This window comes from Microtus oregoni, unplaced genomic scaffold, assembly GCF_018167655.1.
Source record: "Microtus oregoni isolate MIOR12 unplaced genomic scaffold, Mior012 000015F_ref0000493, whole genome shotgun sequence".
NCBI classification, from domain to species: Eukaryota; Metazoa; Chordata; class Mammalia; order Rodentia; family Cricetidae; genus Microtus; species Microtus oregoni.
In genome coordinates this window covers 4,511,107-4,535,571 of record NW_024543074.1, presented here as the reverse complement: position 1 = coordinate 4,535,571, position 24,465 = coordinate 4,511,107, and the positions used below count along the sequence as shown (strand labels likewise).

At 48.6% G+C, this 24,465-nt stretch overlaps 1 protein-coding gene across 2 annotated transcripts in view; it reads right to left on the bottom strand.

The window, feature by feature from the left end:
- The window catches only part of Abcc3 (ATP binding cassette subfamily C member 3), a 51,252-nt gene extending 32,431 nt beyond the window's left edge, over positions 1-18,821 (bottom strand). The window contains exons 1-4 of one of the 2 annotated variants that reach the window (XM_041664548.1): positions 18,694-18,821; positions 965-1,141; positions 501-626; positions 159-296 (exon numbers count right to left, since the gene is read on the bottom strand). In XM_041664548.1, coding sequence (XP_041520482.1) covers positions 159-296; positions 501-626; positions 965-1,141; positions 18,694-18,738 — 486 coding nt within the window. In that variant the 5' untranslated portion in view covers positions 18,739-18,821. The remainder of the gene's footprint in view (positions 1-158; positions 297-500; positions 627-964; positions 1,142-18,693) is intronic. The other variant, XM_041664549.1, reaches the window with a different exon arrangement.
- Between the last annotated feature and the right edge of the window lie 5,644 nt (positions 18,822-24,465).

Sequence of the window (24,465 nt, the reverse complement as noted above, 5' to 3'; positions counted from 1 at the left end):
CTGCCACCGAGCGGAGACAGAGTAGGTGGAGGAAGAGCATGAAAGGTGCCGAAGAGGGAAATCCTGGGATTGTGGGGAAGCCTAGACTCCACAGTGACCTTGAGCCTTGCCAACGCACTCCTGAGCAGGGCTAGACCTGGAAGGTCTGACCCTCTTACCTCTGCCACAGCTGAGAGGATCTTGGAACGGAAGGGGATGATGGCACAGATCACACACAGTAGCCAGAAGATAATGAGCACCCCTGAAGACTGCACCCCACGGAGCCGCTCATACTGGATCAACAGTGTGGCCAGCAACTGTACAGGAAGGGCAGGGAAGGCTTGGCCCAAGCACACACATCTGGGCCTGCTCTCAACCCCTCTGGTGTGGCCAGATGTTTGGCAGTCATTTTACCCTCTGACCACTGCCATGTGCCCACCCTCCTCCTCAGGGCCCACGGTCTCAGCATATGCCACCCCCCACGGGAGACCTCCCCACAGTTTCCTGGGCCCCACACTAACCATGGTGATCCCCACCACCAAGGGTGTGACAAACAAGACAGGAGCAGGAGCTGAGCCGGAGAGTAGGCCATGGAAGGAATAGAAGAGGTCCACCCAGGAGACACACCACAGAAGAACGCCTAGGGCCTGCAGACAGGGCACAGGTTGGAGTCTCCATTCTAAAGGGTAATGCCAGTCCCTGCTGGGGAGGGGTCCCCGCTCATGCAGCCATCATAAAGCTATCAGATCTGCCTACTCAGAGCGTCTAGGGTGGGTGGCGGGAAGTTCTGTTGTTTGGACATTCTACAACTTTCAAAACAGGGAAGGGCTGCAGACCCTGTTAGTAAGCTTCTATGAGCCATAACTGGGGAAGGGGCAGTGGCAGGGGCAGGCTGGGAACACTGGTTTAGTTATCAGTGAGGGACAAGGGGTTTATCAGAATCCTTTAGGTCTCCCCACTCAGTAGGCAACTCGGGGCCCCTGACCGTCTTGATCCTGGACAAGCGGGTGAGGACGATGTAGCCATTCTTGTTGTGCCTCAGGTAGAACAGGTAGCAGGGCAGGGCAGCCCACAGATAGATGCAGGGGATCCAGGCCAGCAGGGAGTTCTGGAAACAGGGTGTGAGGTCCGGAGTATCAGTATATATAGACAGGTTGGAGTCCTGGGGAACAGAGACAGAACGGTTTAGCGTAGCGATGACTTCCTGCATGCACAGCTGTCCCTCAGGGAGGTGGCTTGACCTAGGAGGTGGGCATGGGGTGAAGGATAGGCGAGAGCAGGAGACTGAGCATGCCTGTGGATAGGTGAGCAGGAGTGACCTGGTGTGAACTCCCAGGAGCCCGAGGCTGCCTCGCTTCCTCATACTCTTCCTAACTGAGGGATAATTTAAGCGCAATATAAACTGCACCCATTTAAAGTGTACAAGCCAGTGAGTTTGACAGTTGTGTAACTCCTCAAAGCCATTGCCACCATAAAGACACGGTATTTCTATTATCCTGCAAGGTCACTGATGTCTCCTTGCCTTTCACCTTCCCAGGCTAACTTTGTCTTTCAATGTTCTTAATCTTTCCCCTATTTTTTTCAAGATGAATAAAAAAAAAAAAACCCAAAATAAAAAACAAACCTCCCTCTCCAGAACACTCCTAGGCAAGGAGAGAGCTTGCTGGGTCCTTAGGTGGCAAGGTTAGGTGGATGACGTTTTTGCATCAGCATGGAAACCTTGGATTCCTAGAATCCAAGTTTCTTTCTTTCTGTTTTAAAACCAACCCAGCATGGTGGTCCACACTGGTAACCCAGTGTTTTTGTGGGGAGACAGGTGGATCCCTAAAATTTACTGGCCAGACAGTCTAGCACAATTGATGACACTCCAGTTCACTGAGAGACTTTGTCTAAAAAAAAAAAAAACAAAGGTGGAGGATCAGCCAGATGGTTCGGCAAGGGCACCAGTCGCCAACCAAGACTTATAAACTGAGCCCCATCCCCAGAAGCACAGGGGAAAGAGAGAACCAACTCCCTGTAAATTGTTCCCTGACCTTCACACTTGCATTGTGACACTTCCACACACCCTTCCAAATAAATAAATGTAATAAAATAATGAGTGGAGATAATCATCAACCTTGGATCTCTGAAAGCACACCCTCCTGTGTGAAGACAAGTGCTAACGAATACACACACCACAGAGGAAAAGATGGGGTGGCCATCCTCTGCCCTCCTGTACCTTAATGAGTGACGTGAGACAAAAGGGAGGGGCAGAGGCCTTTGCAGATTACAAAGGGAAAGGTAAGCAACTGTCTCTATTCAGAGGGAGAGCCCTGGGTGTAGCCTGGGAGGTCTGTGTTTTAGCTCCTGCAAGCAGCTCAGCGTGGCCGGTCACTCTCTTGCCACAGCTCTCCCACACTTCTTAGACGGTGATGCGGTAACACATTCATTCACAAACGCTTTGTATTCAGATCACTCCCTCCAAGGTGGCTAATGGACTCATCTTTCCCTCTTCTCCCAAAGCATTAGATGTTCTTCACAAGAAGCCCCCAGAATACAAACAAATAATGAGACACCCGCCCACCATTCCATCCACCTAGAGACAAGTGTTGCCTGAGGATATACCGCCCACCTTCCAACTATCATTTAATTTGTATGCAAGTCACAGATGCACATAAATCCGCTTTTCCTGAAGCAGATTTGTTTTCTGTTACTGGAATTGGAAGTTTCTCTCACACGTGCGCGACTCTGAAGGCTTGGCTGCTTCAGTACTTTCAAACGAGACAAGAAAGCACAAATGGATGCCCTACAGATTGGGGTGGAGCTTGATAGGTCAGGGGGAGCTCAGTGGTCTTTGTTTTTCTTTTCTTCTTGTTGTTTGTTTGTTTGCTTGTTTTCAACACATATTTCTCTGGGTAGTCCTGGAATTTGCTCTGTAGACCAGGCTGGCCTCGAACTCACAGAGATCTGCCTGCTTCTGCCTCCCGAGTGCTGGGATCATCAAGGTGTGTGCTACCACTGACCAGCTTTGTTTTTATTTTTTAAACCAGGTATAGTGGCCTGTGCTTATGACGCCAGGACTGGGAGGTGAAGAAAGGCCGATTTGGTGAATTTTAGGCCACTAAGAGATCCTATCTCAAAAAAAGGTGGATGTTACCGAAGAAACGGCACCGCAGGAATGTCTGAGGAATGACATTTCAGGTTGTCCTCTGGCTTGCATGCACACACACACACGCGTATGTAGGCCTGCACACATATGAACATGTGCATGTGCACATACATGTAAAAGGAGAAAGGAGGAGGGGGAGAGGAGGAAGTGGGTCTCTCTAGGGGTAACTAGCACGGGCCTGGCTTTGAAAGGAGATGGAGAAGCAAGTTGGGTGTCTCAGTTGTCCTTACATTCGCTCCTCCAGCCCTGCTCCTCCCCAGCCTCCTGCAGCCACTCAGTCCCTGAGCTTTGCCAGACTCTGCATGGGAAATGACTTCAGCCATTCTCTCGCTTGCTTATGCTCGCCTCTTGGCAATGGCTCTTTCTTGGTCTCCCCCAAGCCTGGCAAGCAGCATTCCTTACCGGCCTTTTCTTTCTCCCAGTGAACTCTGTGCACACAGCCTCAGCCCCTGGGTTGTTGCATCGTTGTTCACAGATTTCACTCAGGAACTTCAAAGCTGAGCCAATAGCTCTGGTCTCCGAGGCCTATGTGGCCACGCCCCCTCGCCTCTCAGATGATATCCCCATCTGTCCTCAGTCACCTCATGTCCAACACCATTTGCCCCAAACTTGCTTGCTTCCTGAAAGTAACAGCTGTCTTACTGATTCCATGTGTCTCCATCAAAGCCACCACCATGAGTCTAGGTCCCCCGATGCACCAGGGTACCGGACTCTTGCCGGACAGTTTGCTTGATAGGCTGGTGTGTGACTCTGGCTCTCGCCTCTTTTAAGCTGTGTGATCTCAGGCAAGGAGATTTGCCTCTCACCTCTCTGGGCCTTGGCTCCATCAGGGTTGAGGCCGGGATGATAATACGCCCTCCTTGACACTGTCACCGGGTCCCTTTCCTGCCTTCTGGCCATCACACCACCTCTTACTATTTCCAGAGCGCCTGCCAAGGGGCTCTGCTCTCTTTCCTTCTGGTACCTCGAGGATGTGGGTGCTGGCTCTCTGCTTCCTACAGGGCCATGGGATCTTTTTGCTGGCTCCTTCTCTTGGTGTGAGAGTGCCCAGACTCATTCCTTTCTCTTCTCTATCTGGGCTTGCCTTCTGCTGATCTCTTTTGCTCTCTAGTTCCAGGCTGGTTAGGTACCAGTGACTTTTGGGCTTATCTCTCTAGCCTATTGCACCTCAGTCACCCATGCTGTGTCCGGTTCTTAACTAGGAACCTCTATTCCACATATCCTGTAGCCTGAACTATGTCCCGGTAACCTGATTTCTAGTTCTGTGTCTCTTAAAACAGTTCCTGGCCTAAAGGTAGCCAGCGGCTCTTTTGCACACTCTGGCTCATTCCTGCCTCAGGATCTTTGCGCATACCATCTTCTCTTCACAGAGTGTTCCTCCCTTACATGGTTAAGTCTTTCGCTTTCCATGAGGCCCATCATGACCCCCTTGTATAATAATATCACCTATCACCTTCACCAGAGGCCGAACATCCCAATCCCCTTCCACCTTTTCGGCTGCACCTATCCCCTAACACGGCATATAATTTATTCATTTATCGCATTATCTTTCATCCTTTCTCATTAACATACAGTATCATTGAAGTAAACCACTTTTATTTAATTTATTGTACCAAACACATAGTAGATGCCCAGAAAAAAGTAGTTTAAATAATTTAGGTGAGGAGTTTGGAGGGGTGGCTGAGGGGTTAAGAGCGCCTGTTCTTGTAGAAGACTGGGGTTTGGTTCCCGACACCCACATGGTGGCTCACAACTTTCTGGAACTCTGCCGCCAGTTCTTCTAACCTCCGAGGGTAGCGCATACATGTGCATGTGGTGCACACGCATAGATGCAGTCAAAACACTAATACATGCAAAAGCAAAATAAATCAATCTTTAACATGTTTAAGGTAAATTATATTCAATATTTATTGAAGGACCGAAGCCAGACATAGCAATGTATGCCTGTAATTCTAGCACTCAGAAGGCTAAGGCAGGAGGATTGCCAAGAGTTCAAGGTCAACTTGGGTTATCTGGTAAGTTCAAAATCACCCTGAACTATATAGTAAGATACTGCATCAAAAAGAACAAGCAATTTATATGTGCACATATATAATACATATTTATATAGGTATTTATATATTGAAATGAAAGAATTAACAAAGATTATATGATACATTCCTTTTAAACCTTCAGTGGCTCCCTATTACCTAGAAGATAAAGTCTAAATGCCTTATTATGGCGTTTAATACCCCCAGCTGGCCTCGGATGATCTATGGAACTTTGCAGGGGCCTGGGTTCTCCACCCACCTGTCTATGGACAGCTACTACACCCTGCTTTCCTTCCATTAGCCTGTCTCCCCCCCTAGTCCTCTCTGGGTAGCCCTCTACCCTCTGATGCACTGCTGCAGGATTCCCTTCCAACCTCCTGCTTCCTTCACTCCTCTGCAGCCAACTCTCTGCACCCCCAGCCTGCTCTGCCTGGCCTCTCTTCTTCCAACTCTGCACATCCTAGTGCCTCCAGGGAGCAGCAGCGAGCGAGCGAGCGAGTGAGCGAGTGAGCAGTTGGGAAGGCTCAAGAGTCGCCTCTTCCTTCCTGAGCATCCTTTCTCATCTAGGATCAGCACTTGTTGGGAATGTCACTTCTTGGAGCCGCTTTCCTGCCTTGGAGGATGCTTTGGAGAAAGTCCAGTGCTGCAGACATAGCAGCCTGGCAGCCTGTAGCCAGGACATAAGCCTGGAGGTGCCTCTCTCAAACCATGTGTATGTGTGTTCATGTCGAGAGACTGGGGTTGTGGTACATACATGTTACATTCCAAAAGCCTATACAGGATGCAGCAGAATTCATTTGTTCTTTATAGTTTCCTTCTCCCATCTTTCTTTCCTTTCTTCCGTATTAGGAAATTAAACCCAGGGGCTTGCACATGCTAGGCAAGTGTTCTACCTCTGAGTATAGTTCAAGCTATAGGATTTTGTTTGTTTTCAAGACAGGATTGTGTGTGTGTGTGTGTGTGTGTGTGTGTGTGTGTGTGTGTTAACAGCTTTGGCTGTCCTGGAACTGACTCTAGACCAGGCTGGCCTTGAATTCACAGAGATCCACCTGCCTCTGTGTGCTGAGTACTGGGATTAAAGGTGTGCACCACCAGTGCCCAGCGGTTATGTAGGGTTTTTTGAGAGAAGGTTTCACTATGAAGTTCAGGCTGACCTCAAACTCATGGTCCTCCTGGTCTAAGACTCCCATGAGCTGGGATCATACACGTGACCGCCATGTCTGACCCATTTTATGTTTCCATTCAGACCGTGTAAGTCAAATATGCACACCTGCTGAGTTCCTGCCTTGTCAATCATGGAGCTGGGTCTAATACTCAGCCTGATCAGGGAGACTAGGAAGGGGAGAAGGCAGACATAGTCTGGCCCTGGCTTACTTTTCATTTCCCTTTTCCCCCTCCATCCTTCCCCAGACTTACTCACTTACTTTCTTTCCTTTTTTTTTTTTTTTTGAGGTAGGGTCTCTTGTAACCCAGGGTGGCCTTAAATTCCTGATCATTCTGTCTCCACCTCCCGAGTGCTGGAATTACTGGCATATCCTGCCATTCCTGCCAACTCCTATTTTAAAAGCATTTTTTAAAAAGTCAAGTGGGACGGAGCTATAGAAAAGCACACGTATCCCTGAAATAGAAACTCTCATGATTTTTTTTCACACAGGTGCATTCAGCTTTGTAAAGAGCACCCACATCAAGAGTTACAACACTGGCGGCAGGAAGAGGCCCTGGGGTCCTCCCCACCACTGTCCAACGCAGAGAACCCATCCTAACCTCTCATGCAATGGATGCTTCTGCCCAGCTTGGATCTTCCCATAAATGAAGTTGTATGGTGTCTGTGGTTTGTTCAGCCGACACAGTGCTGTGGTATATTATTCTGGAGGGCCCACCTTCAATTCTCTGTGTTCCACAGTGTGAACATTCAATTGAGAACAGACCCAACCTGTCTCCAGGCAGCGCCTAACTGAGAAAAGCGGAGCTCTGGACCACACATTATACTAAGCCTCTTGACATCCCAGCTGTGACTTTTGTCTTTGTTTCTGGTCCTGGAGATTGAGCCAAACATGCTAAGCAGAGTGCCCTAACTCCAATCCAGGTGATGAGATTTTTGTTTTTTTGTTTTTTTTTTTTTTTGGTTTTGGTTTTTGGTTTTTCGAGACAGGGTTTCTCTGTAGCTTTGGAGCCTGTCCTGGAGCTAGCTCTTGTAGACCAGGCTGGTCTCGAACTCACAGAGATCCGCCTGCCTCTGCCTCCCGAGTGCTGGGATTAAAGGCGTGCGCCACCATTGCCCGGCGGTTATGAGGTATCTCATATCTTTTAAAAGGTATCTATTGGGGTTTGGGGAGATGGCTCGATTGATAAAGCACTTGCCTCACAGACCTGAGGATCAGAGTTCAAGTTCCAGAATCCACAAAAGGGGGGAGGGGCACAGAAGCCACATCTGTAATGGTGGTGGAGACAGAATCCTCCAAAATTTATGAGCCAGCTAGCCTGGTATATGCTGCTGCAAACAGGAGACCCTGTCTCATATGCTCTGTGGTGCACTCATGCACACACATGCACACACATGCACTCACATGCATACATACTCACACAATAGTTGTGGAATATTACTTTAACTAGGCAAACGTGTGTTACATTTGCGTATGTTGCACTTTTAACTATGTGAAGATGTTTACACTTGTTTACACTGTATTTGTTTAATTATGCAAAGCTATGTTGCTGTTTTACCTTACTTGCCTAAGGCACCCTATTGGTCTAATAATAAACTAAATGGCCAAAAGCAAGGCAGTAGAGGGATAGGCAAGGCTGGCATGCAGAAGGAATAAAAAGGAGGAGGAGGAGGAGAAGGAGGAGGAGGAGGAGGAGGAATCTAGGCCCTGAGAGAGAAGACAAAGAGAGAGCGAGGGAGAAATGCCAGGATCCAGCCAGCCAGGTTGCCGCCAGCCAAGTAGCCACCAGCCAGCTAGACATGGAGTAGGACATACGGGATAAAAGGTAAAAAACCCCAAGGCAAAACGTAGATAAAGAGAAACAAGTTAAATAAAGTTATAAGAGCTAGTGGGACAAGCCTAAGATAAGGTTGAGCATTCACAACTAACAGTAAGTCTCTGTGTCATGATTTGGGAGCTGGTTGGTAACCCAGAAGAAAACCTGCTTTGCGCGTTATCTCTGGCTTCAAGCAAGCAAATGCCCTTCCTCTAACAGCTGTGTGTAGATATGAAAACAGGCACCTTCTTTCAGTTCCGTACGTATGAAGCTTCCAAAACTACATGCTGAGGGAGGGAGGAGTTGACTCAGCAGATAAGAGCACTTACCACCAAGCCTCACAACCAAAGTTCATTTCCTCAGAACACACATGGCGGAAGAAGAGAACCAACTTCTCAAAGTTGTCCCCTGACCTCCACACAGGCACCATGGCATGCTCCCCATCCCCCACCAAGACAACAACAACAGAAACAAAACAAAAGCAAAAAAACCAACTCTAAGCCGGTCGGTCGGTGGTGGCGCACGCCTTTAATCCCAGTACTTGGGAGGCAGAGGCAGGCGGATCTCTGTGAGTTCGAGACCAGCCTGGTCTACAAGAGCTAGTTCCAGGACAGGCTCCAAAACCACAGAGAAACCCTGTCTCAAAAAACAAAAAACAAGCAAACAAACAAAAAAACAAAACCAACTCTATATGTTGAAAGAGTCTCCCATTTTGGGGGCATTGTATCTTACTCAAGCAAGCCAAGTACTCTACCACTAGACTATACTGTTGGACTCTAGCGTCCAAACACCGAGGAGGAGTCACCCCCAGGGATCATCTCACACACCACAGCCGATGCAAAAGCATGAGGATTTTATTAATTCTGTCATGACAGGGTCCCTCAGCATTCGGGAAGCTGAGAGACCTCGAATGGCTGGTACAGTCTACTTTTAAAGGGGCCACAGAAGCAAGGGGGGTTGTTCTTTGACTATTCTGATCGGCTTATTCGAAAGGGCTATTACCAATAATTGACTGGAGAGCTGTTGCCAGATCAGATGAGGTAAGAGGTCATTTTGACCCTGTTTCCCAGGGGACCGAATCAAAACATACGTATATGGATAATTCTTCAAGAACTGAGTACGAGCATGTGTAGCTGTTAGGTCTTTGGTTCCCAGGGGAGGAGGGGAAGCACTATGGCACAGAGGCTGAGAGGATTCAGAGTTGTCAGAAATGGCTTCAGAATTGTCTTACAGTCTTACACCCCAAAGCTTTTCCAGCATTTTACACCTGTCCTCACAGGGTCATTGTCCTGTGGAGAGCTTAAAGCCAGTTTCTGAAGTATGTAACAGGGATGATGCTGGGTTTAGCTTGCCATTGACTTTGGCAACAACTTCAGGGACAGCTGACATGGTGGAACCAGGACAAACATCCTGGCTTTGGGGCATGCAATGTGACAGTGTCTCCAAACCCGTTCTTGGACTCTTAGACCATAAGACACCTTTTTCCCTGAGCTTTGCAGACATTTAGGGAGTACTCCATGCTCTCCTCTTGTTTTCTTCATATGCTGCACCACCCCCATCCCACTTCCACCATGGGGACAGTTGCCTTGGAGCAGACCAGAAGCTGTTAAACAAGGGAGTGTTGGGTGAGAGAGCCTATGTAGGGGTCCACAGTATGCTTGGCAGGTACGCTTGGTTCAGAGGACACAGTCCTGGTGCTGTAGATGTATACAGCTCCATCAGCTTGCTTGTCTGAGGCAAGTTTTTGTGTAACCCTTGAACTCACTAGGCTGGCTTTGAACCCTTGATCCTGCTGCCTTCACCTACCATGTGTCATCATTATAGAGATGTAACACTATGCTCAGTTCTGCCACTTTCGAGTCATGTAATGGTGGCAGGTTCCCACAACCCTCTGAGCTCCACTTTCCAGAAACAAGTAATGACAGACCCACGGCCACCTTCCCTGAAGGAGTGATGAATGGCAAAATGGAAATGCCCAACTGTTACCTGGTCACACTTCAGGACAACAAGCTACTGGGGACATATTTCATTACATAAACACTAACAGTATAGCCACAACCAAGTACCCTTGGGGAATAAGAATCGGATGGTTACTCTGAGCCTGCGAAGGTCCTATCTGGGTGCCTCTCCTTGTGGAAGATGTGTTCTGATTGGGCACAGTCTCTTTGGAGACAGTAGGCACCTGCTCATTCCTGAATCTCAGATTATTCCCCCACAGCTATTGCTAGGAGATCTATGGCACATCCCAAACATCACAGGTCCGGAACTGGGAGACCCCTTCTGCTGCCTGCCTACTTTGGCGACGGGCACTGTCTTCCTTCCTCTCTCCATCCCTCCAGATCTCTCCTTCTCCCCCCCTCCTCATCCTAGGCAACCCAGTTTTGTCCTTGTCTTGCTTCTTCTTTCATTTATTTATTTATTTGGGTTTTTTGAAACAGGGTGTCTCTGTGTAGCTTTGATGCATGTCCTGGCTCTTGTAAACCAGGCTGGCCTCAAACTCACAGAGATCTTCCTGCCTCTGCCTCCTGAGTGCCGGAATTAAGGTGTGCGCCACCACCGCCTGTCCTAAGTCGATCAGCAAGATCAGCAAACCCTATCCACTCTGTCCAAAAGAGCTGGTGGGAAGTCAGGTGTAGTGACACACACGTATTATCCTAGCTCCACAGCATGCCCATCCTAGGCTACCAGCAAGGCCCTGTCTCAAACAAAAGCAGCCACCTCTTGTACACATAAAGATTAAACACAACTCTGTGGCCATGCTCTATTTCACCATCCTTACCCATAGACAGGAAACCTCAACCTACCTTACCCCATCACTCCAGAATCTGGCTTCTTCATTCTCTACTCTACTCTCCTGCCTGGATTATTTCCAGAGCCCTCCTTCCGGTTTCCTGCTTCTGACTCAGCCTCTTGTCCTTTCATTTTCTTTACTAGTACCACAGGGAAAGATCTATTGGAAGCCTGAGCCAGATCCCACGCCAATCAGATCCCATGCGCCCATCAGATTCCATGCCCATCAGATCCCATGCGCCTATCAGATCCCATGCCCATCAGATCCCATGCCCATCAGATCCCACGCCAATCAGATCCCATGCCCATCAGATCCCATGCGCCCATCAGATCCCATGCCCATCAGATCCCATGCCCATCAGATCCCATGCGCCCATCAGATCCCATGCCCATCAGATCCCATGCCCATCAGATCCCATGCGCCCATCAGATCCCATGCCCATCAGACCACATGGCCGTTGCATTGCTTTGCTTTGCCTTTTTTTTTTTTAAACTAGCATTTAAGGAAAAATTAGGAAATGTCACACAGCCCTCAAAACCACTACCAGCTTCCTCCTCGTCTGACCTCGTCTGACCTTCTTGCCTCAGCCTGCCCTAGGACCCTGCCCTGGGACCTGGCCATCCGTCACTGACTGCAGGCTTTGCTTCCATTTTATACTGTCTCATGAAAGTTCATCTAATTAGAACTGCGGCCTCCCTAGCCCCCTCCTTAACCCTGCAAGCCTCCCTCACCCGTTCTGTTTTCTCCGTAGCCCCTTAACGCCTTCTCTCATTAGAGACAAGTGAATTGTTTTCAGTTATGAATTTTCTACCTTCTCCTACTAGAATATGGGCTCCCTGAGGACAGGTTTGCTAAAGAACAGCTTTGGTGGACCGTGATGCTCCTCTTGCCTAGAGTTACACCTGTAACTCCAGTTATGGGGGATCCGACTTCTGGTCTCCTCGGGCAACCGCTCTCCCAAGCGCAGATGTATACACAGACACACCTATACATAACTGAGAATTATAAAAGCAAATCCTAAAACAATAGCAACAAAAAAGCATTGGCTTGCAAACGGCCTACATTGGAGGCCAGGACTGAAAGTCTGTGACTATGCCCCCTCCCCCACAGGTTGCCTTCAGAGTCAGGACACCAGCTAGGCTATTCTCTTGTCCAGGGCACTGCGCTGAGACAGGGAGTGATTGAGAGTGGGATCTTGAGCCTGGATCAGTTCTCTCCCCCATCCCACCTTAACCGAGTAACTTTGGTTCTTCTCTCAAGGAAAAACACTCAGGCAGGACCTCCAGAGCTCAGAGCAACCATCCGGCTTGTCTTCCCACCTGCTTGCCTGTCACTGTCGGGCCCTCAACCCAGAAGGCATACTCTCTGTAGACGCTGACTGAACAAAATGCATGAATGAGTAATGTGCTCTCCCGAGCCCCGGCTTCAGGAGCTGAACACCAGGACGGCATCACACTGTTTCTCTAAGCACCATCTTAACAACTCAAGGGGTTTCGAGCCTAAAGTACCCAAGTGGAAGTGTCACTGAGGACAGGGACGGTTGAAGTAATTTCCTGGACTCCCTCAGGCAGAATGGAAGGGGCTCCTTAACACTCCCCTTCCACTCCTGGTCTGAGGAGCATCAGCTGGGAGGCAGCCCAGCCCCACAGTCCCCACCCCCAACCCCCGCCGGAGTCATCCACTTGGTCTCCATAGCAACAACAGCTTTCCTTAACACTGAGATTAAACAGCTGGGTGGAGCTGATAAGGTGGAAGGTCCGGCACCCAGAATGGACCACAGGGCAGATGCCCCTTAACGGGCACCAAGGCTGAGATCCCTGTGGACTCAAACCAGTGGCAGGGGAGGGGGATGAGGACTCCAGCCTTCTGTGCCCCAGTTCTGCCAGCCAATCTCTCAGGCCTCAGGCTGCTGACAGACCCTGTCCAAAGAAGATTCATTACTTCCTCAATCCTGTATGGTGGGGTGAGGGGCCATCAGTGCTAGACAGCTCCTGAGGTCACTGGGAAGTGACTGATGGGTAAGATCACATGTCTCAGCAGAAACCGGGATGGGGGGGCGGGGGAGGCGGGCATGCTTTGATTCCCTTCCACCCTCAATGAGCTGTTTAGACAAAAACAGGAAGCCTGGGAGGCCAGTGAGGGCTAACACAGCCTAACACACCTCTCATTCCTGAAAAGGGCTGGCATTCCAGAAGGGCTTTAGTTAATGAGTACCACTGTGTGCCAGGACACCTGGGACCCATGGTTAATGTGGAACTTGAACCCAGGCAATGTAACCCAAGTCCCAGGCCCCACCCTTGGGGTCGAGTCTGCCCCCTTGGTGCCCCGTCAGTGTTAGTGTGACATCCACCTGCATCAACCCTCTCAACCCCCTGGTCATCTCTGGCCCATGCTGCCTGTCCTTCCTCCCTCCTGGAGCAGTTCACTCAGAGAGCTGAGGCGTAGGGGCTGTCCACGTCTGGCGATGGACCAGCTGAGTGCTGGGAATAAGCCGAACTCAAACTGGAATGTCCGGTTTGGAAGAGAAATCCAATCCAGGCTCAAGACCCCACTCTTAACCACACCCTGTCTCAGCACAGCGCCCTGGACAAGAGAATAGCCTAGCTGGTGTCCGGAGTCTGGAGGCAACCTGTAGGGGAGGGGACATAATCACAGACTTTCAGTCCTGGCCTCCGATGTAGGCCGTTTGCACTCCAATGCCTTTTTGTTGCTATTGTTTTAGGATTTGCTTTTGTAATTTTAAATTATGTATAGGCGTGTCTGTGTATGCATCTACACTTGTGAGCGCAGTTGCCCGAGGAGGCCAGAAGTTGGAGCTGCAGTTACAGGTGCTCCTGAGCCACCTGATTCTAGTTCTGGGAATTTGAATTCAGATCCTGTGGAAGAGCAAGAAGCATTCTTACGCATGGGGCCATCTCTCTAGTCCCTGTTGTTCATTTTGTGGGATGGGTTCTTATGTAGACTAGGTTGACCTCAAGGGAAATATGTAGCTGAGAGAGGCCTCGAATCCTCCTGCCTCCACATGCCAAGTGCTGGGGTTACAGGTGTGGTGTTTGGAATGAAACCCGAGCTTTGTGCACGCTTGGCTAGCCCTCCTCCATATCTTCAGCCCTTTGTTCGCTCCTTCCAAGATCTCACTAAATAAAGCCAAAGACTCATACTCATGTCAGTCTTTCTGCTTCTGCTTCCTGAGCAATGGGATTATAGACACACCTCCAAGACCATGTTGGGGGGCAGGATGGGAAGGGAAGCCAGGAGATTTTGCAATGCATCCTCTCCCAGGCTGCACCCGATTCACTTCCTGTCCTAAGTTTCTGCCTTCAGCCTGGATCCAGGGAACAGGAGACAATCTGGGACCTCAAGGGACTGTATCTCCCAGCCAGAAACCGAGAACTCAGAGGCCAAAGCTAACAAGCCTGAGGTTCAGTATCTCTAGCTTTAATGGAAATGTTTTTCCAGAGGCCTGGTCCAGCAGGGGTGATTAGGTCCCTGGAAAGAGATACTAAGCTTGGGTGTCTAGCTGGCTAAAGCGTGAGCACCTTCTATTCAGATGTCCACTCAGACTGCCCTTCCACTTCCAGCCTCTTTGCATGACACGGTCTTCCTTTGGGAGCCCAATACATCGAAACTTGAACCTTGTCCATTACTCATGCCTTTTGATGGTTGCCTAATAATCCAAGAGGAAGCCCTGGAGACTGGAGAGATGGCTTCGCAGTTAAGAGCACTGGGTTTAATTCCCAACACCCACATGGCAGTTCACAGCTGTCTCTAACTCCAGTTCTAGGGGATTCTGATACCTTCATGCACATAAAATAAAGTTAAATAAATCATTTTTTAAAAAGAAGGCCCTTTGGAGTCCCTAATACCTAGAGCTCTAAGGTTTAGAGCCCTGTACCACAAGTCTGAGGCTCAACTTCCCAGAATCATCAGCAAGCAGCTGAAGTAGGAGGACCAGAACCACCCAAGAGCAGCTAGACTCTGAGGGTGAGTGACTTCCCATAGTTCCATACCTAGTAGCCAGAGAAGGAGACACAGGAATGCCCAGCCCCCCTCTTGGGTGAGTGGGTAGCCAAGGAAGCAGTGAGAATTACTTATCTTTTCCACATGGGCCTGACCCTTGTGGGACCCATGGGATCAAGAGCTGCTGCTAAGTAGGCTTACATTTGGAACAATGAGAAAGCCAGGGAAAGAAGAATCCAGAAATCAGGGGGAAGAAACCGGAGGATCTCCAGTGGCCAACACTTCCCTCTTCTCAGTTGCTCCCAGAATCTGAAGTTAGGAACACCTCCTTTTCTTGCTTGAGTCCTCTTCCCACAAGGTGGTTTCAAATCAAGTACCTACACACCCCTAGTGACAGGGAACCCGCTATTTTTGGGGCAGTTTTGATTATTTTTAGATATGCCAAGTCAGCCTCTGGATTTCTAGGCTTCCAGAGGGCATGGGATCAGGCGAATTATACAAACAGACTAAACTTTCTGAGAGCGAACAGTCCAGGTTTCTCTGTGTACTTCCTTCAGCCCAGTGAGTGCTAACCATCTCAAAACAGACAGTGACCCTCTCAGCATGGGGCAGCAAGCCCAGCAAGGATAATTCACAACCTCCTCCATCCCTGAGACACCCTTGGTCTCTTGCATCTGAACTCACTCTTCAGGTTTTTGTTTTGTGTTTGCTTTTTTGAGACAGGGTCTCTCTGTGTAACATCCCTGGTTGTCCTGGAACTCTGTAGACCTGGCTGGCCTCAAACTCAGAGATCCTCCTACCTCTGCCTCCTGAGTGCTGCGGGATTATAGGTGTGTGCCACTTCCACCCGGCTGGGTTTTGTTTTTTTGAGGACTTCATGTAACTCAGGCTGACCTCAAATTTGCTACATAGCTAGAGGCTGTCCTGTAACTCCTGATCCTCCTGCCTCTCCCTCCCAAATCTTGGGATTATAAACAGGTGACACCATGTTCTGTTCTTGTTTTTTGAGACGGAGTCTTCCTTTGGCCTAGTGCGCCTTTGGAATTTATTTCTGTGCAAACGTGAGGTATACTCTGAGATGCTGATACTATGCCCCAGTGAGATGATGCGGAGGGAGTGGAGGAGCAGTGTCTTGCCACCTAGCAAGCGGCGTGTGTGAACATACAAGGGTGGGTGTGTCCACTGGGTCACAGGTCCCCAGGTTCCTACCCTTCCGGGGAGTGGAGCTCCCTGATCCCCCGGAAACAGCCGGAAGCAGAACCTCTGTCCCAACAGTTTGCCAGTCCTTTTCTGCCAGGACCAGCGTTCTAACACCCATTCTAGCCTCATTCTTCTGTCTTCCCTCCAGTCGGTAGGATTGCAGGGACCTGCCAACAGAGCTTCTTGCTTCCCAACTTCATTTCACATCCTCTATTTCCTTTGATCTCCATAAACATTTTGCAAAGTAAGCAGCAGGTGGTTCACTTCCTTATTTTGTAGGTGGAGAAAGAAAGGTCATGAGACACTAGGGAAAGTGTGGGTAGACAGTGGCCCAGAATGGCCTGACTACCACACCCTCTGCTCCATTTTCTCCTCTGTTCAGGTTTTCCTGGCTACCCTGATCCCTCCTCACCGCAGCTGCTAAGGTTCAAGGGTGCAGCTGACTTACAGGAGGCGCAAACGAAAAGCAAAACAGCTCTAAGGGAGTCTAGCCCCGAGAGCCAGCCTTTCGGGTAACTGAGCTACAGCTTAGGCTCCAGCCTCCTAGCCTGAGCCCCTTGCACATCCTAGCTCTGCACACTCCCAGGGCTGAACTAGGAGAAGTGTCCTGCTTTCTCAGACCTCAACATGAAGCCGTCGACAAGTGCAGCCAGGAATGAATGGCGAATTCCTGAGGTTTCTAGTTCCAGGCTTTGGAGAGCAATGCCTTGAGCAGTTCTGATTACTCAGGGCTTCATTGCCACCAAGGAACAAGGAAGGCTGCACCTGAGGCTTGGCATATCTGCCCTCCCGACTGTCAAACTTTTTGCCTAGTCACTGTGACCATGCCCATGCTGAAGTCACGCCTGCCAAGCCCAAGTGAACAGAGAAAGGAGATGTACTGATAAGCCAAGGGTCACCTCTGGGCCTTTGAGAACAGAGGCCATGTCAGCCTGGATGATTCGACCTGAAACCAGTTAGTGATCCAAAGAAAAAAAGTGGTCCCCAAAGACACTTTTTGTTGTTGTTTGTTTGCTTGTTTGAAGATAAGCTCTCCTGTCTCTTAGGCTGGTCTTGAGCTTGTTGTGTAGCTAAGTGTGACCTTGAATTTCCCGTTCTCCTACTTTGATCTCCCAAATACAGAGTGACAAGCTGCTCTGCTCCATCCAGCTTCTAGACATGTGGCAGTCCCGGGTGGGGAAAGTACTCTATTGCGCTTACTTCTCCCAAATCCACAAAACACTTTGTGCCCACCTAGTCCAAGACACCTTAAACAACAACCTTAGAGTATGGTTCTTGACTTCCACACACATACCTGGGAACACACCGGCAAACAGTACACGTCTATGCACAACACCTCACCCTTACCCCTGCACACACTTATCTGCACACACCAGATACGTACACCCAAATATGTATACAAAATAGGTGATAATGGGAAAAGGCTTACGTGCTAGGATTCCGAGTCTAGCTTTGAAACCAGCCCATGAGTGACCAGAAATTCGCCCCCTATTAGGTCTGCCTGTGAAACTGAGATTGTACAGTTGTCTTGCCAGGTAGAGGAGCCCTCAGGATGCACACACTTCGGATACCCAAGCTGCCTTATGAAAGAATTTGACGGAAGCCACAGAGGTTGCGTGTGTGTGAGCATGTGCAGTCCTGGGCTCTGAACCCATTGTCTCCTGCAGGTGAGGCAAATGCCCCATCCTTGAGCTATCATCCAGTAGTTTGCTTGCTCTGGTTTCATGGAATTGGGTGCTTTGGGGCCAGCCCCTTCTTCTCTGGCCCTCCATTTGCCCCATCTATCAAAGGAGAGGGCTGGGCTCAGTCCACCTCTCTCTCTTTCTTTGGTTTTTTGAGACAGGATTTCTCAGTGTCCTGGAGCTTGCTCTGTAGACCAGGCTGGCTTCGAACTCATAAAGATCCACCTGTCTCTGCCTCCCCAGTGCTGGGATTAAAGGCAAGCACCATCACCACCTGGCCACCTCTTTCTCTTATACCCTGGATGTAAATAGGGCCTTCTCACAGAACTGCAACCGGGTAGATCTTGTCCACAGAAATAGTGGCTCCCCCCAAAAAATGGAGCCTGGAAGGTCTAGCCATACCGAATACCTAACTGAGCAGGGCTCTGAATGCCCTAGGGTGTAGCGCAGGAAGACTGGGTGGATAACCAAGCAATAGTTAATAGATCGGGTGCTGGGAGTTTCATGGGATGCAGACAAAATGCAAAATGCCCCTTCTGTACCCTGGGGTCAACTGACAGAGGTGCTGAGACCAACAGGCAAGTAAGTACCAGAGCTTTCCAATTCCTGATGCCCCACTACCATGCCAGGAGTGTGCCTCCTGCCTAGCTCCTCCACGCGGCAGGGAAAGGCATGGCAATAAAGATCCCGACCAGCTGATGCTTTGGCATCGTGGCCATACACCTTTTCGGCACCCATTGTTCCCTCTCGGGTGCCTAGACCCTTTAGGACCTGGCTATACACACCCTACCCACGGATCAGCCGCCGCACCCCCAGTCCCGCGCCTTCCCCGGAAAGCCTTGTCCGGGCGGGAGACCGGACTTCCGCGATTGACAACTACTCCCTCTGCAGCACGGATCTCGGATCCTGAGATGCTGGCCTTACCCAGAACTTGGAACCCAGCTCCCCGGAGCCGCACAGGCGGTCCATGTGGCTCAGGTGCACGGCAGGACTGAGATCTCGGTTCAGCACAGCCCCAGCAGAACTGCCCCGGAGCCGCCTCCAACTCCCAGCTCGATCGGCACTCCTCCCGGCCCCGCCCTCGGGTCCTCTGGTCAAGTTCTCCCGGTCCTTCTCAGCGATTGCGACACGGGTCTTCGCCTCAATAAAACTGCTGGTACCCAAAATTGCAACCCTGGAAGGGACTGCAGAGTGAGGAAAGGTGGTTGACAGGACGAGTCTCTTCCAGTGGCCCCTGAGCTACTAGACCCCAAAGCTGATGGGCCTGGGAAAGAGTCTTAATCAGTTTTCCAGTGGGATCTGAAACACGCATATTTTCAACCCAGTCAGAAAGACCTGAAGAGGCATTTAGCAAGCTTCTCACTGTAAAAGAAGTACTTTATAAAGGCAGGGTCACTTCTGATTTTGTAAACACAGGATCATCTCGCTCGCGTTTCATCATCTATAACATGAGAAGTGCTTGTGAGCCTAGTAGTCTTCTTCCTCTTCCCCACAAGTTGTCAGAAACAACTGACAAACAATAGCTTGTATCTGTGATGTGTGCACGTGCATGAGTATAGCCAGAAAGTGAGGCATGCAGCTGGTCCTAGTACCAAATAGATGGGTGTGTGGCCTCCTTGTGGTCCTCTTAAGCTGCTGCCTTCTGAAGCTCTGAGGCTCCCTAGTTTTGCCCAGGACACTTCTGCACCCCAATTTTGCACTGGTAAAGTATGGATTACCATATGGAATCCTTTAGGCTTTTCTGAGGAGTCCACAGAAAAGTATATAAAGCGCATGTTTTGCATGTTACATATGTTAATTCTCTTTCACCCTGACCAGGGTGGGGATGGGCAGTGAGACCCCAGGAGGAGCTCCATAGTAACAACCTCATCTTAAAGTTGAACCTCCACATTGTCGGTCTGCTAAAATGGCCTTCCCAGCTTGGTTGTGCTGGGATCTCCTCCATCTCTCTCTTCCCTGATAGGATCCCAACTTACCATAATCCATTCCTGGAGCTAAGCAAAATAATCTTCTTGGTTTAATTTACCATCTTTACATGCAAGCTCCTGGTGTGTGTGTGTGTGTGTGTGTGTGTGTGTGTGTGTGTGTGAGAGAGAGAGAGAGAGAGAGAGAGAGAGAGAGAGACAGAGAGACAGAGAGATCTCCCTTGGCACTTGTTTCCCAGACAGGACAAGGTATTTCTAGCCTCCTGGGGTTCATGCACATATTGCAGGGATCCAGGAGGATAGTGCAGAAAAGATCATCTCCTACCCCTCTGGACTGCAGGCAGGAAGTCCTGGAAGCCAGAATAGAGATGAATCAGTAGGGTGAGGTGGGCAATGGTGAATGAGGTTTCTCCCCGCTTCCCAGGTGGTTTTTCTGCGGACCTGTGCAGATTCTCTCAGCCCTTTTTTCTCCTTTCCCACGCTGCCTTCTCTCAACCTTCTCTCTGTGCAGAAGACTTTAGGAGTTTTCACATCTTGTCAGTGTACTTTTGGTTACATTTACTTGCGAAGTCTCTCTTCTTTGCCAGTCTAAAAGGTCCTCATGGCCAACTGAGTCACCTCTACTTCCCCTTCCCGCCTCAGGTAGGAACTTTTGTGCACTATGTAACCTTAACAGGCTCCTTGTGTCTCTGGGACCAGTTTCACCTTATAAGTGAGCGAAGTGCCATGGAAGCTCTCTTCCTACACCGTGGTCCAGGCCCCCTAGGACCAGAGCATCTGGGAATCGGTCTCTAAGCCTTCCATTATCCCTGAACACAACTTCCCAGCACCTCTGCCTGGCATTTTACCACTGACTCTCTCTTAGAGTCTGGCTATGGTTTGAGGAGACTAAGGGGCCTCCCTCTGGTACCCTTTAAGAAGTGAGCTCCCCCAAGTACCCTTCTGGTTTCCTGGGACCTTCCAGCTCAAGGTCAGCGTGGAGTCCACCAGTTAGCTCTCTGATTTAAGGACAGGAATCTGGTTTCAGCACTGGAGCAAATCTCCATCTTCTGTGACATCAGCCTTTCCATCCTGCCTTACCTTCCATCCTTACCTTACCATACCATACCAGGTGGGAGGTTCCACAAACAACGTGCAGTCCCTGGCGATCCTTGCCTTCCTCTGCCTCTGGAAATGCTCCAAATTTACTCCCCTGGCTTCTTTCACACAGTCCTTGAAGAATGAGCATAGTGTTTGTATGACATCATTGTTTTGGTTAATTGGCTCACCAGAATAAGAGCTCTCAAACCTTGGGACATTCCACAGTTTGCCCAGGGCCTCAGAGCTTTATCTGGCACAGATATCAAGAGCCTTCTTCTCCTGTATGTAGCTTCTACACATGGCTACTCCAGGCAGCTCCCTGGACAGGATGCGTTTCCTGGACCCTTGACTATTATACCCCTGCCCCTAGCACACCTTCTAAGCTGCTCTGCCTACTCCCTAGCTCCCCCAACTCCCTGTACCCCCCAAACTCTGTTTATCTTTCAAGATATCTGTCAATGGCCAGGCGGTGGTGGCACAAGTCTTTAATCCCAGCACTTGTGAGGCAGAGGCAGGTGGATCTCTGTGAGTTTGAGGCCAGCCTGATTTACAAGAGCTAGTTCCAGGACAGCCAAGGCTACACAAAGAAACCCTGTCTAGAAAAAAAATTTACACCCAGTTGCCAAAGATTGTTAAGACAAAGATCACAGGGGACTAACTACTCTCAGGTTGGGGATGGAGGGGCCCAACAAATGACAGTGGTGGCAGGACCAGATATTTTGTTGAGTTTGTGTCTGTGATACTGAAATTGTTTCTGCGAAACTCTGGATACATGAGAGAGGGAATGGAGAAAGCAACTGATAGAAAGAGACATGATGGGGGGCTGGAGAGATGGCTCAGAGGTTAAGAGCACTGCCTGCTCTTCCAAAGGTCCTGAGTTCAATTCCCAGCAACCACATGGTGGCTCACAACCATCTGTAATGGGGTTTGATGCCCTCTTCTAGCCTGCAGGCATACACAGACAGAATATTGTATACATAATAAATAAATAAATAAATAAAAAAAAAAAAAAAAAGAAAGAGACATGATGAAGCTGTCATCATTACAGTTTCCTTTTGCAAGGCGACATTCTGCTTGCCATTGAATGTGTTGAATAAAAACAGAATGAATTTATCTGTGAAGGAGGCTTTGCATAGAGTTAAATGCTGATAAGTCTGAGGTGTGTAGACAGAGACTGCCTGGACATGAATAATCACACAGAAACTATATTAATTGCAACATTGTTTGGTCAATGATTTAGGCATACTCCCAGCTAGCTCTTACATCTTAAAATAACCCATTTTTATTAATCTATGTTTTGCCACAAAGTTGTGACTTACCAGTAATGTTCTAGCACTTTTCTCCTTTGGCAACTACATGGTGTATCTTTGACTCCACCTACTCTCTGTATATCTCTGTTTGGATTTCCCGCCTGGCTTTACTCTGCTAAGCCATTGCCCAAAACAGCTTTATTTATTAACCAATAAAAGCAACACATATACAGAAGGACATTCCACACCATAGGTATGAGCTAAGGTGGCTTTGTGATAGCTAAAGAAACTCCGTTTTATGCTAGCCCTCCGTCTTGGTGCCCACTAGCCCCAGTCCTGGAAGACAAGTTCCTAGTAACTCTGAATCAGTGGCCCTGACCAAGAGATATACAGCCATGACCATCTACTTGCTATGATATGGATAATTACTTTTTTGGCTTTTGTAATTCGTTTATGCAGACACCCAAGGATTATTGTGGTTCGTCTTGTCCATTTAACTTGGCAGAACAGACTAGTCTTTGCTTACTTTTGTAGATATTGAAGGTCTTCTTGTGGTTTTTGCCTTTAAAAAATTGTTTCCTGAGCTGGAGAGATGGCTTAGAGGTTAAGAGCGCTGGCTGCTCTTCCAGAGGACCTGAGTTCGGTTTCCAGCGACCACATGGCGGCTCACAATCATCTAAAAGATCCAGTGCCCTCTTCTGGCCTGCAGGCAGAACACTGTATACATAATAAATAAAAAATCATTTCCTGTTGTGCGATAGTGGACACACCTTTAAACCCAGCACTAGGGAGGCAGAGGCAGGAGGGTCTCTGTGAGTTTGAGGCCAGCCTGGTTTACAAATCAAGTTCCAGGACAACCAGAGCTACACAGAGAAATTCTATCTCAAAACAGATGAACAAACAAAAACCACACAAAATAAAATAAAATAAAAATAAAAATCCCTTCTACATTCCCTTTCTTCATGACATGCCTGAGATTCAGTTTTACGGCTGTCGTCCTACTAGCAGCCAATCAATAAATCCTTTAATTATAATTGAATTAAGTCCATGGTCTTTCCCCAGGGGTCACAAACTCCATAAGAGCTTGAAATAAAAGTAGAATGCCTTGAGTCACATAGTAAGAATCAGTTTGTAAATTGAAAGTCTGAACAAGCATTTGTTTGAAGGCAGAAAGGGCAGTGAGGGTAGGGGCTGTTTTGGGGGTAACAAAAGAATGCCATGCTCCAGCCTCGTTACAGCAAGGTTGGCGTCTTTGCCTGATATATTGGCTCCATCTGAGAAATGATAAATGCACCAGAAATAGGATGTGTACTTGTGGGAGAGCAGGCCTATAAAGGAAGTAATGAAATTCCACAGAATCTTTATAGGTGTGAGATGAAGAGAGATTTGTCCCCCACAAAAAAACCAGTAAAAGCTATTTCCTGGGGATGTCTTGTGAGATCTGTGAGAGAAGGTTGAGATTGTCTTGAGATACAGAAGAATAAACAGTATCACAGTCTTGTTCAGTGAGTCAGGCAGTTCTGCTTCTGCCTTGTGTAAGAGTGATTGTTGAGTAAACATTTTTTTTTATTTTTATTTTTTGGTTTTTTGAGACAGGGTTTCTCTGTGTCTCTCTGACTGTCCTGGAAATCGCTCTGTACACCAGGCTGGCCTCAAATCACAGAGATCTGCTTCTGCCTTCCAAGTGCTGGGATTAAAAACGTGGACCACCACCACCTGGTGAGTAAACATTTTTTGAGTAAAAATATTTTGCTTAGGTATACTGTTTTAAAATGCTGACAAGGGAAGTTAATTGTCCAGTGACTACCCCAAAATCTAAGTGTCTGTGAAAAGGTTGTCTTTGCTGCCGACCTGTGTAAAGTCTACTCCAGCCCACTGGTCCCCCTGGCCAGTTTCTCTCTGCCCGCCTCTTCCCAAATAACCACTCAGAGGCTTAATATCAGTTACAATTGTCTGACCAATGGCTTAAGCTATTACTGGCTAGCTTTCTCTATAAATTAACCCATCTCTATCAATTTCTATTTTACCAAGAGTCTCGTGGCTTGTTACCTCACATTTTGGGTGGCTACATGGCATCTCCCTGACTTCGCCTACTCTCTCTGTATCTTTGTTTGGACTTCCTGCCTAGCTTTACTCTGCTAAGCCATTGGCCAAAACAGCTTTATTCATCAACCATTAAAAGCAACACATATTTGCAGTATACAGAAGGACATCCCACATCAGACCTGGAATGATTAATTGTGATTACTGCAATGCTAGAAGTCGGGGTGTGAGGTGAGTTTAAGTCAGCGTCTCCTTTAAGAGAATCAAAAAGGTGAAAAAGCCCCATGGGAATTCCCAGTCAAGACAGAGGCCCATTGATACTACCTGGGAGCTGTTGAAGAGAATTTAACATTGTCTTTCTTGGAATAGACATCGATAATCAGTAAACTTTAATAAAA